The 18,862-nt window shown below is 41.9% G+C and overlaps 1 protein-coding gene across 1 annotated transcript in view; it reads left to right on the forward strand.

The window, feature by feature from the left end:
• NOL10 (nucleolar protein 10) overlaps window positions 1–18,862 on the forward strand; it is a 1,716,803-nt gene that overhangs the window by 1,152,882 nt on the left and 545,059 nt on the right. Inside the window, exon 18 of the mRNA XM_044079305.1 lies at window positions 11,137–11,310. Within this exon, the coding sequence (XP_043935240.1) occupies window positions 11,137–11,310 (174 nt within the window). The remainder of the gene's footprint in view (window positions 1–11,136; window positions 11,311–18,862) is intronic.

Raw genomic sequence — 18,862 nt, forward strand, 5'->3', positions numbered from 1 at the left:
TGTCAGGGTCTTAAGGGAGTTAAAGCCGCTTCTGCCAAAAATCCCATTCCTACTGAAAAGGATTCTCGATCCTTAGAAAGATGGGGCAAAAAGGTGTACACTTCTGCTACTTTGTCCATTAGGGCTCTAAACTGTCAGTTTCATATGCTAAAACACCAGCAATTTCTCGTCTGTCTTAAAACAAAAGCTTACTTCCATTTCTGCCTGTGCAGATGATAAGGAATTACATGACTTATTGCATGCCACTGAACAGGTTGGGAAGCATGGTTTACACTGTGGATTTGATGCCTTGGAGGCTTCTTGTAGGGCTGCGGCCTCTGACACAGTCATTAGAAGACATGCATGGCTAAAGGAACAAAATTTACCTTTACAGGTAAAGGCTAAATTATTGGATGCTCCTGTTCAGCATAATGTTTTGTTTGGATCAAAAGCTGAAGAGGTGATTAAAAAGATGGAGGATAAGGCGAAATCCATGCAAACAGTTAAAGATTTCTTACAAGTACCTAGATTTAGCAGGAATTGGCCTTCAAAAAATTGGTCCTTTCCTACTTCAGACAGGCCTCAGAGGGGTAGATATAGACACTCCAGAGGGAGGCCTCAAACACAAGCTGCTTATAGACCAAGACAGTGGACTGCTTCCACCCCTAGGGGAGGAGAGGACAGGTCACAATCTCAAAGGAAACAAACTCAATGACTCCCTCTTTTGGGCTACAGGAACTTCTTGCCTGGAAGCCCCTCTCGGAGGAAAACTCTCTCTTTTTTATCAAAATTGGACTCAAATAACCCAAGACAAATGGGTTTTGGATGTGATTTTAAGAGGTTACAAATTCCATTTTCATTCCTTGCCAAGGCCAAGCGGATGGCCAGACCTTCCAAAACATCAATGGACGGAGGCCTTAAACCAGGTGGAAACTCTTTTGGCTATGAATGCCATAGAACTGGTTCCTCTTTCAGAGATGGGAAAAGGTTTTTACTCGAAGCTCTTTCTAGTCCCAAGGAAGCAAAACTCATGGAGACCCATTCTGGATCTGTCGGTCTTGAACACCTTTCTAGAGATTCCAAAATGCAAGATGCTTACTCTACAGCAGCTACTTCCAATGCTATCCAAAGATGCATGGATGGTAACTTTGGATTTAAAGGAGGCATATTTACACATTCCCATCAGGCAGGATCACAGAAAATACCTCCGGTTCAAGGCCGGATCGAGGCACTTTCAATTCTCTGCGCTGCCCTTTGGATTGTCTCCTGCGCCCAGGGTCTTCACCAAATGCCTGGCTCCAGTAGTAGCTTACTGCCGACTCAAGGGAATTCAAATTTACCCTTATCTGGACGATTCTCTAATTCAGGCAGACAGCAAGGATGTCTTACTCCAGCATCTAGAATTTGTACTGAACCTCCTCAAGTTCCTGGGATTCTCTGTAAACATAAAAAAGTCAAATTTGACACCATCTCAACAGATAACTTTTCTGGGTGCACTTCTAAACACTACAACCCAGATGGCATTTCTGACATCCGAAAAACAATTACAGCTGGCTTCAACTTTCAAAACCTTGGCAACTCTAACTCAACTATCTGCAAGGAAATTCCTGCAGGCTTTGGGTTACATGGCCTCCTGCATCCTTCTCGTACCATATGCAAGACTACACATGAGGAAAATACAGTAGTACCTAAAAAGTGTATGGTCTCAGCATTGCCACAGTTTAGACATACTGATCTCCGTCCTTCCTTGCCTTCAAAAGGAATTTCTTTGGTGGTCCAGGGCTTGTGCTCTAAACAAGGGGAAACCCTTTCGTCTGCCTCCTGCCACTCAGATTCTAACCACGGATGCCTCGGATTATGCTTGGGGAGCCCATTTTCAGGGCAATTGTCTGCAGGACCTTTGGACAAGGATTAGAAGCACCTGCATATCAACTTAAAGGTAATGTTAGCCGTTCAGAAAGCTTTATTGGCCTTCAGGAATCTTTTACAGCCAGAACAACTACTAATACGGACAGACAACACCACAGTTATGTGGTACATAAACAAGCAAGGGGGATCCACACGAATGGATGCTGGACACCAAAATATTCAGGATGATAACAGCAGTTTGGGAATGTCCTCACATAGACCTCTTTGCATCCCATCTGAATCATCAACTACAGATTTTTTGCACCAGGACTTTCCACAGAGAAGCTTGGAAAGTGGATGCCCTGTCATTCAGTTGGAGGAACCTCTCGGTATATGCTTTTCCGCCACTTCCTCTTCTTCCACGGGTTTTATTGAAGATAAAACAGGACAAGCCCAAGATGATAATCTTGCTGGCTCCAAATTGGCCTCCGCAGTTTTGGTATCCAACTCTAAAAAAACCTATGTCTGGAGCCCCCTTGGGTTTTACCTCCGTCTCCGAACCTTCTGGCCCAGCATCAGGGTCAGGTTCTACACTCTCATGTCAGAACTCTAAGCCTGGCGGCCTGGTTAATCCAGGGCCTTTGATTTCTTCTTTACTGCCCAAGCAGGTTATGGATGTCATTTTAGAAGCCGGACGTCCTAGCACTAGAAAATCTTATGCAGGAAAATGGAAAAGATTTTGTTCCTGGATGCAGGCACAGGATTCTGATCCTCTTCTTCCTAACATTACTTTAATTTTACTTTACTTGACAGATCTCTTAAATAAGGGTCTCTCTTTTTCTTCCATTACGATACATGCCTCTGCTATATCTGCTCATTATAATACGGACCCTCCCATCTTTTCCCACCAGCTCATGAGACAGTTTATCAGGGGAGCTAAGAACTTAAGACCCCCTAGATCTCCTCCCATTCCTGCTTGGGATCTCAACTATGTTTTGGAAAAACTAACCTTGACTCCTTTTGAGCCTGCTGCCTCTTCTGACATCAAGTTTTTATCTTGGAAGACCGCTATCCTGTTAGCCCTAACCTCTGCCAGGAGAGTTTCAGAGTTACAAGCTCTTATGGCTGTGGAACCTTATATTATTTTTCATCAAGACAGGGTATCTCTGAGGACAAATCCTACCTTCATGCCTAAGGTGGTTTCCAAAGTGGCTTTAAATCAAACTATCCACTTGCCAACCTTTTTCCCCACTCCTCAAAATAAAGGGGAAAGGATCTTACATTCCTTGGATGTACACAGACAACTACGTTTTTACCTGAACAGAACCAAGGACATCAGAAAAGCAGAACAGTTGTTTGTTTCTTATGCTTCAAGTTCCCAAGGTAAAGCCATTTCAAAACAGACCATTTCTAAATGGATTGCTCATGGAATCAGATTTTGTTATTCTCACCATGGAAAGCAAATCCCAGGGAGTATACGGACTCATTCCACCAGAGCTGCTGCCACTTCTGCGGCCTTCCTCAGGGGAGTTCCTGCCAAGGACATTTTGGAAGCTGCAACTTGGAGTTCAGTGCATACTTTTTCTAAGCACTACAATCTACCTCTCTACTCTAAGTCTAGGGCAGGCTTTGCCTCTGCAGTCTTGCAGGGCCTTTTAGCCGCCCCTTCCTCTTTATGACCACCTCCCTTTCTTTCAGCTTTGGGATTCTACCCTACAGTCATGACTGCAACAGTGAAACACGATGAACATAGTACAGTTGTGTACACCTACCATAAATGTAGATGTTCGAGTGTCTTCACTGTTGCAGTCTGGGTTTCCCTCCCTCCTGTCCCCTCTTATTTTTACTTTTGTGTATTTCCTTTTTTCACCATTCTTCTGAGGTGTATTTGCAAAGGTTATGGGACCTTTTTCATTTTGGGACTCCTGACATCTGGGGCAAGAAAAACTGGAGAAGATGGTGTCGGCTGTCAGCTTTATACTGCTGGCGCTCTGACGTCAGGGAGCATGGTTGAACAACTGACGCCGGACCCAGACTTTGGGATTCTGGCCGACCGAGGGCTGCCTGCCGGCAGGGGAGAACCCTACAGTCATGACTGCAACAGTGAAGACACTCGAACATCTACATTTATGGTAGGTGTACACAACTGTACTTTCCCCTTCCTGTGGTCTCACTTGAAGTATCCTCCATGGGTACTGGAACCCACTCAGGATTTCCTGTCTCCCCCTTCGGGAATTCAACATCCCAATCTCCATGCCCTCAAGCTAACTGCGTGATTTCCCCACTTCCAGTAATAGTTGGACAATCTGGGCTTGCTTCCCCAGTTCGTGACATTATCTTGGCCTCCCAGAAGGCCTCCACCAAGAAAGTCTACAGAAGCAAATGGAAAAGATTTTCTCTTTGTGCTTCCAGTCATAATACTGACCCCTTTTCAGGACCTATTCTGGCCATTCTTTCTCACTACTCTTTTTAAGGAGGGGGCTGGCTTTTCTACTGTTAAACTTCAGTTGGCACCCATTTCCAACTTCCACGCTAGAGAGAAGTCTTTCTCTTTGGCCTCGTCCAGATTATAAAAAGCCTTCATGAAGGGAATTTTCCTCCTTAGACCCCCAATGTAGGATCCCTCTCCTCCTTGAGATCTTACTGTAGTCCTTCAGGGTTTAACTCAAAAACCCTTTGAACCAGCAGACAAATGCAATATGAAGTTTCTTTCTTAGAAAGCAGTCTTTTTAGTAGCTATCACTTCAGCAAAAAGAATTTCTGAACTTTAGGCCCTATCTGTTAAGCCTCCTTACATTATTTTTCATAAGGACTTGGTGTCTCTACAGACCAACCTGGCCTTTCTTCCTAAAGTTGCGACGGAGTCTAACATTAACCAGTCTATACAATTACCAATTTTCTTTCCAAAATGTACATATAAAGGAGAATATATGCTTCATCTTCTTGACATACACAGACAATTACGTTTTTATCTCCACAGAACAAAACAGTTCAGGAAGTCTGACCAGGTGTTTGTATACTTTTCCTGTAATAGCTTCTGTCAGGCAGTTTCCAAAGCAGAGCTTCCTTTGGTTCGACAGTGCTCCTGCATGTCCTTTGTAAGGGCCTTCCGAGAGCTGCATATTTGGGGACTCTGACCCATTCGTGAGGAAAAATGAAAAGGACATCATCAGATTTAGAAGTTATGTACTTAACATAACTTGGCATCTGTGTTCTCCATTTTTATTCTTCCTCACCTTCCCTCCCAGCCATCACCAACCCCATCACTCCTAGAAGGATCTTTCGATGATATTGGAACCTTCATGTTCCTGGTTTGAACCTCAGTTATTTTCTTTTACCTATTTCTGTCTCTGTAACACAATGGAGAGTAGGCATCAAACTTGGTCTGAGGAGTTGGGGATGGAACAGAGCACTATGGGTGGAGGAAGGAGCTCAAGAATTGGATCTGAAGTCTTGTATATATGGCTGAGTCTGATCCAAGGATTGGATCCTAGACCTATTCATGAGGATGAACGAAAATAGACAACACAGATGCCATGTTATGGTAAGTACATAACTTCTAATTTTGTATCTTTGATTGTGAACTTAAAATGTTTCTACTGTCTCAAATATATTGTCTGTTTTTATATGTGAAGCTTTTCTCCCCGGGTCTATGCTTAAAATGGATCCACTAGGCACAGTTGGACTTTCTCAGTAAACAAATGACAATAAATAAATAACGTGGCATTTTTCTGTACTGAAATTAATTTGCAACCTGACTGTCCATCTGTAAAGGACTTATGATCCTATTTCAGGCTTTTAACACATCCAGAACAGTGACCTTCAGCTTTATACCTTCTGCAGATAAATTCAGTTTCCACTGGTCACTTTTATTTTCTTTAAAAAACTGCCATGCTACCCTGACGGTCACCCTCTGTGTTTATCCTTACATCAGTTCCCCCAAACATTTCCAGCATGTGTTAATAATCATGCAGGAAATGGCTCCCTGCCACACCCACAGGGGTTGCTGCTGCCATGTGCTTAGGCCTGTTTCTACTTGCCACTTGTTGCATGCTGTCTACATTTGCTCTAGAGGCTGCTGAAGCCATGTTCTTATCACTTGTAAACATACTTGTCTGCCTTTCTGTGAGCTCATGGATTTGGCAAATCTCTGTGGCTTTGCTTAATGTTAAATCACTGTCACGAAGCAAAATGTTTCTCACTGCAGCACTATTAACACCATACACAAGCCTGTCCTTTATTAACTCATCTTTCAAGTCAGCAAATCTGCATATTTTAGCTTTGTTTCTCAAGTCAGTGATATAAGCTGCAAAAAGTTTCACCTGGCTTGTGGTCTCTTGTATAAAATAAGTGCCTCTCTAATGTAACATTTGTCTGGGGGTCGCACATTTCTCTAAATTTACATTTTAAGCACTCGGGGTCTTCCTTTGATTCAGCCAGTGCCACAATTTGACAGTTTGCCCCCTCTCCTGCATATACTTCTGGTGCATACACAAATGAAAGCTCTCTTTCAATAGCTTCTGACCCAACTAAGTTAAGCAAAACAAATGCCCTCGTATGTGCATCTTTGTCAGAAAAAGCTGCTTGTATGAAATGTATGAAAGTATCGTATTCCTGCTCAGATACTCTCCAATTCTCTGCTGTATTATGATCAAAGTGGACTTGGTCTTTAAAATGCCTCTGCCTTATCAACACACAGTAGTGAAGGTGCTTGAAATTATGTACGAACATGCACAAAGATATATATATATATATATATATATATATATATATATATATGAACCTATATATATATATATATATATATATATATATATATATATATATATATATATATATATATATATATATATGTGCCAGAACTTGTAATTATGCCCAATAGCACAGCAGCTCCTTCAAATAACTGTACTTTACTAAGTAAGTCTCCGTAGCACAAGAACACTTTGAAAACACTGTACTTCATGAAACCACTCCTTATCAGTGTAAGAAGTACTTTGAAATGATTGTATTTTGCAAATAAACTGTACATAATGGAAGAAACTCAGAGTAAGACACACTTCGAGATGAATGCACTTTGCAAATAAATTGTACACAGCACCAAAATGACTGTACTTTGCGAAATAACTCTGTACAGTGTAAGAAACACTTTGAAATGTAAGCACTCTGTGAATTAATGCACACAGCACAAGAAACTTTTTGAAATGGCTGTACTTTGACTGCACTTTGCAATATAACTGTACTTTGCACATTTGCACACAGCAAACTCTTTGAAGTAATTGCACTGTAATGAAGCATACACTTTGCAAACACTTTGCACTTTGTGATACTTCAAACAACTCTAGTTAAGCTTTGAATAGCTTTGCTTAGTGCAAAATAGTAGATCTGAAGTAGTTTACTTCATTTAGTCTTCAACCCATGAGATACCGGATCCGAGCCAGCAATTTCGCTAGCATCTGCTCTGAGCGCCAAGCTCCTCCCCTTACCCATAATACACTTCCACTACCTTCCAACCTTGAGATCTCATTTGTTGCAGCTTGCCTGAAGCATCGTGATCTCCTGAGCTCCAAGTTAGTGAGTGGGTTTTTTCTGTTTAAGCAACTTTTTTTTAAACTTTTCAGTGTAGGTGTTTAGTGTAGGTTCCCTCTCCTCCTCACCTCGCTGGTGCAGCGTGTGTTAGAAAGTTTCCTAAGTAGTTTTAGTGTTAGTTTGTTAGTCTGTATTGCTTCCCCTCCCCCCTCAGTGTTCTGTGTGCGTTGAGTGTGTGGTGAGTGGGAAATAGTTTTTTTTTTTTTTTTTTCTTCTTTCCTTCTCTAGAGTGTTTTCTTGTACAGTCATGGCTGACCCCAAGCCTGTATTTAGAAGGTGCACTGAGTGTGGCCATAAATTGTCTCCTGTGATTGGCCACACTCTTTGCGTGATGTGCTTGGGCATTACCTACTTGAGTACAGATTGTACTATCTGCACGGGTTTTAACCCACGTCTTAAGGACAGGAAGGCTAAGTTGGCCCTCAAAGGCCTTCTTTCCACTTCTTAGGCGGCTTCCTCGTCCACGGCTTCGGTCACAGCGGCTGCTGTGGCTGCCTCCCTTCCTCTCTTGCCCTTGCTTCTCCACCCTCCCAGGCTGGGACTCAACCTCCCGCTTCTAAGTCTGTGGAAGTGGAGCAGAAAAGGGGCAGAGAGAAGGAGAGAGAGCACAAGGACAGGCACTTTACTAAGCCAGAGAAACGCAAGAGGTCTCCGGACCTTCCACTCCCACCAAAAGTCAGCCTAGGATCCGTGACTCCCTTCGGCTCCAATCTCTGAGATTTTCCCAGGAGCCAGAGGAGACACTTTCTCCATCTAGGGCCTTGGTTCCTTGACCTGCAAGGTCAGAGTCCATGGCCTCGTTGAGGTCCACACGTAGTTTATCAGAAGTTGACATAGATAAAATGATGAGGAGGTTCATTCATACTCTGATCCAGATGGCGGTCTTGCCAGCCCCCTCTCCCTCTGGAGGGGGGAGCTTGCTTCCTTTTTTACACCGAGTTCTCCTTCTGTTATCCGTCCACCGGGTTCGGAGTACTCTGATCCGTGGGTGGCCTTAGTCAGGGAGTCGGCGCCAACAGTACCTGCTTCCTCGACACTGACAGCTGCCTAGAGAGTGTCTTATCCAACCAGTTTGGATCCGAGCGGCTCTCGGAGCCGGAGCTTGGGTGTCGGATCTGTGGAAGCGGAACTTTTTTCATTGGCTCCAGCTTTGTCAGGCCAAGTTCCCTCCCTCAGAGCTCCATCCACTTCAAGCCTGGCTCCGATTCTCATGTCGGATCCGGGGAGACTGGCTTACTTATTGGGTCTCCAGGAGGTTCACTCTCCCTTGGCGTTCGATGTGGTAGATAGTTCTTTCCACCAGATTGAGACCCTTGACTGTACCCTCGGACTCTGCACCGACCCCCTCAGCTCTATCTGCGAATCCCATCATTTTACCAGAAGGACAGCCCGTGCTCGAGGAGCCCCAGACGGTTCCCCCTGAGGAACAAGTGGCTTGCGAGTTCCCCCCGGAGAGCCCCATGGAGGACATGGATTTGGATGATGGGGAACATTTCCCCAGGTCACCTGCTGAGGATGTCTTGGAGAGATCATGGAAATCCTTCCCTAATGGGGAGGTTGGTCCACCCCCAAACCTTCTTCTGACATGCTGCAGGTGGATTGGACACTCTAAATTGGCCCTAGGTGCAAGTGCATGTGTGCCTTTTGTGGAAGGTTGGGCACTGGGCTGGCAACTCGACACTGTAAAACTCCACTGCCAATCATGAGCGGACAGGTGATCCGCTGTGGCGACCCCTAACCGAGAAAAGCCGAAAGAAGAAGAAGAAAATGTTTGTGCACCATTAATAAACCAGCCTCGTCAGACTATCAGTGTTTAACTTTAACTGAATAATTTACCATGGTTAAGAATGTAATTCCAAATATCACAATAAGCTATCCTTTTCGGTCTTAGCACTAAACATTGCTCCTTAAATAAAAACAGTTAAAAAACTATTTACAACATAATGTGATATCAGGCATTAATTAGCGACAGTATTGTTTTATTTTCACTACGTTACAAATCTTTAACAACTAGGCCAGAAGCTTCACACCTTGTACTGCAGTTGTCTTTATTAGGTAGATCTACATCCTAGGTACATTGTTACTTGTCAGTCTCCTCTTGAAGCTCAGTTTCAGTTACAGATTCCCATACAGTCCATTTTTTAATATGGAATTTTCTTTCTGACCTCTAATAGTTTTCAGTTACATATTTTAGATGTCTGTGATCATCATTTTCACCTTTGTTATTAATGGTTTGTCTTGTTTTCCATTTTCTAGTTATAGTTTTCTTAACCATGGTCTACAATGAAGATAGGATCGTTACCTCTTTTGTACATGTTATTTTACAGCAACTCGGCAGTAACATTTCTATACCAAGATTAAATTATTTTCCAAGTATAAGACTTTGCATAATATTCAAGTCATTTTTGCACTGAATCATCTCTGTAAACTGTGCTGAAGTCTGATAACTGTTGGCTAACATAGATCTTGCCTCTTTGTCTTCAATTTCACCTGACCTGGTAAAATATAAGTCTTGCATTTTTTTCTGAATCTTTTCTGTACCATTTGAACAAATTCTTGATCCATGTCTTCTTTCAGACATTACAGCAATAAATGATTTCTGGTTAGATTTATTATTTTACTCAGGAAAGCTGTCCTCTTTGCATAGAAGTGTTTCAGCAGTACTGTTGTATGAAATCTAAAAGTTTAGAAGAATGTGGAGTGAATGAAGGAGTTACAGTAGATGAACACACCACAACAAAACCAGTGACTTTGAGGCAAGCATGGATTTCAAGAGGGTTTCACAATAGGACAGCAGTTAAGCTTCTTGTGGACCACAGCCCTTGCTGGGAGAGAGATGAGCTCTGTATTAGTTATCAACCCTGTAATGAGACTGGTAGAGTTGTGATTACATCTGCCAAGGGAAGAATATTGCAGCTTGCTAGTCAGACAGGCTTGTTTGTAGATGGGACTCCAGCATTGTCTTAGACTGTGCATGTGGTGGTATTTGAAGTTTAGCAGCTTCATTTCCGTGTGGGTTGCAGGCAGCTTGGATTTAGTATAGGACTTGTGCCTCCAGCGGGCCATAGGATGAGAAGATAAGGTTAACATGTTGTGACTTTCCCAATGGAGTAGGTTTTGACTGTTTGCCCTGTTATGGACCTTTGTCAGGGTTAGGTGCTAGTCAGACTTTTGCCTAAAAAACATTTTTAAGCAAGCAAATGCTATGGCTCATTGAACACCACACCCCTAAGTATGACACATTTCCATCTATGATTTGTCATAAGTTTCCATCCCCTGATGCTTCACTGCTTTATTTTCACTTCTGACTTTCAAATAGAGTGTGTCGCAGAAGTGTCATAAATGGCACTGGTTATAGCTGCGGATAGTAGGCTTGGGTGGAAGTAAGATACCTGGAAAACTAACAACAATGCAGTGGTGAACAGAAAACTGGCATTAGCAGGACTGGAATGAATATTAACCATAAGGCGCATCTTACCCAAAAGTGCTAAGAACATCTTGAAGACAAGTCCTTGGTAGGTTCCTTGCATAAGAAAACTGATGAAGAAGTGAGTTCAGTGAGTTCAGTGGTCTGGTAGCATTTATTACTATGCAGGTCACTAAGATGTAAAGTATGGCTGAAAAAAGCATCAGTGTGATGGATGTACTGAAAAAAGATAATGTATTTCTGTCCAGATTTTATGAGGACAGCTGTGATACTATTTACTTTTTCCTTTTTTTCAGGCTGTTCCAAACATTCTCAGTGATGACAGATTCAAAGCCATGTTTGAGAATCCTGACTTCCAGGTGGATGAAGAAAGTGAAGAATTCCGTTTGCTTAATCCAATTGTTTCTAAAGTAACTGAGAAGAGGAAGAAGAAACTGAAGCTACTAAATGACCAGGCTTCATTGGAACAGGTATATTTGCTTTGTTTTGTTTTTCCTCAGCTTCTTGTATTTAATAGACAGCTTTTGAGGATTGACTCCAGGCCAGTGACAGATTTTCAGTGTCAGCGGTACAAGAGGTAACACACTTGCTTTTGATGCAGAAGGCTATGGGTTCTTTTCCCACACCAGGTAGATTAATTTCTGAAACTGCAGTAAAGTATAAGGGAGGTGCTGCACTCCTGAATGTGTTGTCTTTTATAGGTTCATAGGTTGGTACTAGGCTATGGGCCTATACAAGCCTAGCCATAACAATTCCCTGGCTATTTCTTCCCTTTTGGATGAGATGTTAAACTGAGGGCCCCTTCTGCCTGAGTTGGTGGTAGCTCAGGGGGATGCAAAAAGAGCACAGCACCTATTGAAGAGAGTAATGTTCCATGATGCCCTGGTCAGGTTTTCTTTGGTAGTATAAATACCACTTTAGGGCTAACCCAGTCAACAAAGGATAATTACGGGAAATAAATTTAAGCTGAGCGGAATTGTGCAACAGATCAGCCAAGCATGCTAATACCAGTGTGGTTTATAGGTGTCATTAAGTACACCAAAGTTTGTAACATCTTTGTTTTTCCAAGTACAGTTTATCAGACAGATTTGAACATGCTGATACAGTGTGAAAAGATTAAAATATCTATTTAATACCTTCTCAGTCTCATTAAGAATAGTCTACATGCAAGTATAGCAAAAATAAATAAATAAATAAAAAAGTGCCAAAACCAGTGACTGTCTAAAATGATTTTTAAGTCAGTCCTCAATTGCTTCTGTTAAACAAAGGTAGAAAATTCAAGTGAAAGTATCGAATAGAGATAAGTGACACTGCTCAACATAAAGACCAAACAAGCTTTTTCTTCTTTGACATTTGAAAGGTTACTGCAGACAGTTAAAAAAATAGGGTAACAGTTACCAATTTGTTTCACAATTGTGGATGAAATAATACCATGTTGCTTAATAATTTTGCGATAGTGTTTAAATTCAGAAGCAAAAACATTCTTCTGTAATAATGAGTAGCTGTATTTTCTTCTGACACTAATAGTTTTATTAGAACACTTTCTTCAGCTCATTACATTTATTTATTTATGTATTTTTTTAGTTTCTTAAAACCAGAGGGAATGAACTGGTCCACATATCCTTTCCAGTCATTTCACTGGCTTAGAAGCAGTTACAACAAGCAATGATAATACATAAAGTATGCTGATATTTGAAGTATAAAGACAGATATTACAGGACAATAAAGCAGTCACACAATATACAAAAAATAGTGTGTACATAAAAACAAATAAAAGATTTGGCATTAAAGAAGTTGGATACATAAATTTATGAGTAGATAATACAAGCGACCTGTAGTGTTACAGTAGAAGGGAGTGCTGTGTGGATTTGTGTAAATGATTACCCAGTGGTGCTATATGTCAGCCATGATCATAAAAACAGATGCAAACTGACTGTTCCTGAGTAGCTAACAAAACTCAGGGAAGTTATTTACTTGTCTTAGGTCATCAGGTATTGAATTTCAGACAGCAAGGACAGATTAGGAACCAGTTGTGAGTTGAAATAATGGTCTGCAGAGAAGACTGGAGTAAAGAAAAGAGTCTGTGGAGTGTATACTAAGCCTGTTAATGGGGTTGGGAATGGTAGGGTTCATTTAGTAGTTTGTATATTAATATGTTACGTGAAAATGATGCGTTTTTATTGTTTATTGATGCTTGTTCATTACCCAAGATGGATAAACTTCAGAATTCTGTTTTCTGTAGTAAGACAGTGTTGTAGGCAAAGGTATTAACAAAGATTGAGTGACTGTATTGAAGTCTAGTAATAAAGACGTTTTTATAGGAAAGAGTCCCAGTAGGATGAAGAATAGAAAATATTGAATTGTTGCCTTTCCAAAGTATTTTCATGGTTGCAGAAAGCATAACATTGAATTTCTTAGCATTAATTTCCAGTTTGTTTTTTGAAATCCAGTTCCACAATAAGAAAAGACAGACTGAAAATGAGGCTGTAGAGAAGATGTAGTCTTATATGACTATGAAGATACTATATTGTCAGCATAAAGTGCTACGTTAGAGGAAGGACAGAAAACAAATGCTTAATGAAGACTGAAAATAAAAGAGGACCTAAAAGCAAGTATTTGGATATACCTTTAGAGAGAAGTCCTAAGTATGAGAGGCAAGAATCAGATGAGAGGACAACTCAGCTGTTTTGTTAGACTAAGTAACATCAAATTTTAATTTACAGAGGTTTTGCAGCATATACAGCATGCAGAACTGAAAAGCTCTGGATATGTCAAAGCAGTACAGCATTTTCTTTGAGCAGCCCTTGATGTCTATCGCCTTTTCTTATGTCAAAATCAGGCCCCAATCCTGACGGCATTTGTGAAGGACTGCTGGGTGGTAAGTCTGCCAGAAGTCTTAATCAGCATATGTGACCTGAAGATTTTGAAGCTGTGACTTCTTTTGGATAGGTGTTTTTACTTGTAATGTCCAAAGACTGAGACACTTCTGAAGATTTAAACATTGTGATGAAAAATGACTCAACAGTACTTTCCACAAAGTTCTTGTTTTTTTAAATTTTTTTTTTTAATTTTATTCCTATGAAGCAAACCATCAGCCATCACCAGTGTCGACACCTCACAGTCCGATCTCATCCAAAATCCTCACATTGCTGAAGAGGAGATTAGGATATCCCAGTGCAATGTCATAGTCACAGCCGTAGAGATTTTTTTTATGTGCGCTACCCATGTCCCTGATCCCCACTGCCTGACATGTGACGATGTAAGGCAGGTACAACTAAGAATGTCTGTTGGTGTGCGCCCGTGGTATTTTGTAAGTATAAGATGCACAACAAGAAAGAGTGTTGTCCCTGCCTTCTTCACTATTTTACTGCCACAATGTGTAATTCCCTTCCAGTTGATTTTCAGAGGGATAAGTACTCATTTGAGAATGTATTTTATGCTTTATATACAATACTGAAATTCAGCCATTTTATTCACTGTCTTCAGGTTTTGAAAGTGAACTTATTCAGTTGCCTGTTTTTCAAGGGCCATGGATCTCCTCAGAAAAATGAAGAAACGTGTGCCTGCAGGAGACACTTTTTACGAAAAAGATTTTGTCAGGGAGAACCACAGTGTCACAATCTTTGCAATTTAAGAAAATGTTGTGCAGGAAGGCCCATATCTGAAGGCTTTTCCTGAGCATAAGAAATAAGTGGCTGTGGTATAGATATCTGGCACTTTGAGGGAGCCTCTTGAAGGTTAGTGAAAAAAAAGCATCTGCTTTAAAAGTGAAAAAAGGCTAAGTAAGAGAGAAAGAGAGAGAGAGGCCTAAGAAAATCATTATTAAGGCACCAATTGGGTAGATTGTGCAATTCCTGAATTATCCTATCAGTCCCACACATGCCTGGGGGCAGTTCTGGAGAAGAGTTGGTTTGCACTTCCCTGATCCTTCAACCAGTAACTTCTTAGGTTCATAGGTGTTTGCTAGGCTAATGACCACAAGGGCCTTTTTATGCCTAGCTGTGCATCCAAAATCTCTGACAAGTTCTGATACCCTTGATAAGTTGGTGCACACAGCCTAGCTTGACCTTGCCAAGGCTTTCGACACCATCCCCCACTCTAGTATTGTAGATAAACTCACTGGACTAGGCATAAATCCCTATGTCACAAGATGGGTGGCCAACTGGCTCACTGATAGAACCCACACAGTGAAAGAAGCTGACTCCAAATCTGACTTCAGACCAGTGACAAGCGGAGTACCACAGGGTTCAGTCCTGGGTTCTGTCCTGTTCAGTATCTACGTCTCTGAAGTCCAGGCTAATACAGCTGGTCTCTGGCTAACAAAATTCGCAGACAACTACAAACTGGGATCCATAATCGATTGACCTAAGGATGTGGAGTTTCTACAAAGAGGCCTCACTGAGACTGATGCTTGGTGTCAAAGTTATGGCATAAAGCTCAATGCCAAAAAGTGCATTGTCATCCCCTTTGGGAAAAATACCGTACCCATGAATTACTGCATAGGCGGTAGCCTACTAAACACCAAAAGTGTGATGAGACCGTGGGACACAGGTGGATAGTAGCCCATCCTTTGATAATCACGTCGCCACAGTAGTCAGGAAATCCTTCTACGTGGCACACCTCATCACAAAGGGGTTCTTCTCCAGAAAAAGAGAGGTCATCATTCCTGTCTACTTATCCCTGATTAGACCCATCAAAGAGTACAACGCCCCGTTTGGCATGTACCTCGCAAGACATCTGCAACAGCTGGAAAGGCCACAGAAATACCTCACTAAGAGGATTACCAGCCTCAAACAGATGTCATATGCTGACCGTCTCAAAAAACGCCAGCTCTACTGCGTCAAATATCGCCCACTCTGAGGAGATCTTTGCCTAACATACAAAGTAATGTCTTACCCAGACCTGATGGACATGCTACACTTAAAGAAATCCAAATCTCTCCTGGCCACACGCGCCAGGGACCTAAACCTTGTCATCAGAATAAACAAAACATGCTGGAGGGATTTCTGCCCAGAGACTTCCCTTGCTCTGGAATATGCTGCCTATTCATGTCAAGCAAAGTTCCTCATTAGCCCTCTTTAAGAGAAATCTTGACAATTGGATGGGAAATAGGAAATTCACCCTGGGGATCACTGCTGTCTCTCTACTCAACAGGAGCACAGGAAAATAATTTTATTGAGTGGCGAAAGCCAGGGAACCTCGTTTGGCTAGGGCCGATAGCCTAGTACTTACCTATGAACCTATAAGTGTTAGTAGGGGTCTGGGAGATGAACCATTTACAGGTTACCTGTATCCATTAGAAACATAAGTACCAAACCAGGGATGAATTTCCAGTTTCTCATCCAATTGTCCAAGTTGCACTTGAATTGGGTTAGGGAGGAACTCTGCTTTACATGGATGGGGAGCCTGCTCCCTAGACGTGGTAGTCTCTGAGATACATGCCTCTCTCTTCAGCAGGACCTATTTATATCACAGGCAAGGTTTAAGTCTTTAGAACAGGTAATTCTGGTGCTGTTTCTTTTGTAGATATGCAGGACATCCATCAGAATGGAGTGTGACAGTGCCCTATATACCAGACATAGCTCTCACTTCAAAATCCTGTAGGAAACAGAATACAGGAATAGGGACTTAAGGTGGTCTGCATAAGACATTTTACTCCTACCCTGTATTCTTTTAGTGAGGAACCACTGTGGACATTCTAATTTTGTTGGATATGCTTGGTTAGGTACATACCAAAGGGGACATTGTATTCAATGATAGGTCTGATGAATGCTGAATACAGTGGAACAATGACTTCCTTGGAGTTAGATGTCATGCCTTTGTTTACAAGTTGCACAATATAGAATGATTTCCTCACCACTATAGACACATGATAGTCAAAGGCTAGATTACTATCTTTGTGTGCCCCTAAGTCCCTGACTATTGGGTCAACTCTAAGGGCTGTGTTGTCAATATGATAGTTACCAAGGATGGATGACTTCCCAAAGGATACTATTATGCATTTCATGGCATTTAGTTTTAGTCCATGGCTCTGCCATGTCTGTGTCAGCCCCTCCTGGAGAACATTTGTGTCAGTGTGAGATTCAATGACAGCTCCTAATTTGCAATCATCTGTAAATTTAGTCAGCCAGAGACCATTGATATTGGTCTTCACTTCTGAGAAGTAAATGACAAAAAGGAGCAATCCAAGGACTGATCCCTGTGGGACGTCCCATGTGACTGGCCTGTTTGCAGAGGTGAACTCCCCAATTCTAACTTCCTGGGTCCTGTCTGTGAGCCAGTTGATGTACAAGTTTGTACCTAACCTATTGAGTTTGTCAACAATGCTTGAGTGGGATATTGTGCCAAATGCCTTGGCTAGGTCAGGGTAGGCAGTGTGAACAATCTTGCCCTCATCTCATCCATTGCTTTGGTGGATTTCTCAAAGAAGTCCGCCAGGTTAAGTAGACATTAGCTGTCCTTGACGAAACCAAACTGGGTTAGGTCCAATGTCTAGAGGTTTACTAAATCACTATTGATCGACTCCATGATAATTCTTTCCATGACTTTACATACAAGACTAGTGAGACTTATGGGTCTGTAGATGGGCCCACCTTTGTGCAGAGGGATGACTGTTGTCTTTCTTCATCCATGAGGCACAGAACCTGTTTGGAGGCTACAGTTAAATGGTCATTCCTGAGGCCCTGATAGGTCATGTTTCATGCTATTTAGAAGGCATCCTGGGGTATTGTCTGGGCCCACTGATGCAGTGTTCTTGGTCTTCGAGAGAGTATTAAGGACCTGTTCCCTAGTGATAGTATGGGGAGTTAACTATATTTGATGATATTTCCTGAGGGAAGTCCCAGTTAATAGTGGGGTAATTAAAGTCACCCATGAATATGGTAGTGGGATGATGGTTTGTGTTTCTGATAAGTTTAAATAGATGGTATGGGTTTCCTGGGCCATAGAAGGGGACTTATAACTTGCAAAGAAGTGATATTGGATTTTGCCTATGGTGATTTGAACATGGAGCAGCTCAAGTGTATTGTCCTGTTTGACCAGCCTTGAAGTGTATTTATCTTTGATGCAAATGGAGACACTTCCACCTTTAGTCCTGCCTTTGAAATAGCTGGCGTCAATGTGTGTAAGGCATTGTAACCTTGCACTGTTGATGTGCTGTCTGCTCTCCCTGGCTTTAAACCATGTCTCAGTGACCTCACAAACGTCAGCATTCTCTAGGGTAAAGAGAACTTCTAGGGAACGGAGTTTTTATTATTTAGACTCCTAACACTGAGCAGTAATACCTATAGATTTTCTTGGTTTGATTTACTATGTCAGAATTACTTTCAGTTTGGCATTGCCTAAAAAAGGCACTCTGGGTGAAGACGGTGATGTTCTTCATGTTTCACTGTTGCAGTCATCACATTTGGGTTATCTGCCTGCAGGTAGCCCTCAGCCGGCCTGAATACCAGAGTCTTCGGATTTCTGCGTCGGATGCTGTCGCTTCTTCCATGACGTCAGGTCATCAGGGGTGTAAACCATGCAGCCGATGCCATTACATCAGTCTTTCTTCCCATGCAGTGCCTGAAGCAGAAGCAGTTCGCAAGTGCCGGTCGGCTGACTCCTGAAATTTTCATTTTCGAGTTTCAGACCTGAAGTCTTCAAAAAGATAAGTACCCCATTGGGGATCCTTTTTTCTTGTTCTAACTGATGTCAGAAAAAATTAACAATTGTCTTGCCTGTAGAAAACAAATACCTCATAGAGGTTTTCATTCTTACTGCGTCACCTGTTTAGGCCCAGACCACAACGTCCCTCGCTGTCGGTTTTGTGCCTTGTTCAGTGTCCGAACTATTTGTCGTTAGGCTATTTTTGTAGCTAAATACTTTCGTTCTCTACCTCCATTCTCTGAAATGGCTTTGTTAAGCCATCTGACTACCGATCTTTCAAAAAAACCTCGATCTCCGTTATCTGAAATGGCTTCATTAAGCCATCCGACTACCGATCTTCCGAAAAAACGTAGGGATAAAGACAGACCGCATAGG

This window comes from Protopterus annectens, chromosome 1.part1 (assembly GCF_019279795.1).
Source record: "Protopterus annectens isolate FY-2018-M chromosome 1.part1, PAN1.0, whole genome shotgun sequence".
Taxonomy (NCBI): domain Eukaryota; kingdom Metazoa; phylum Chordata; order Ceratodontiformes; family Protopteridae; genus Protopterus; species Protopterus annectens.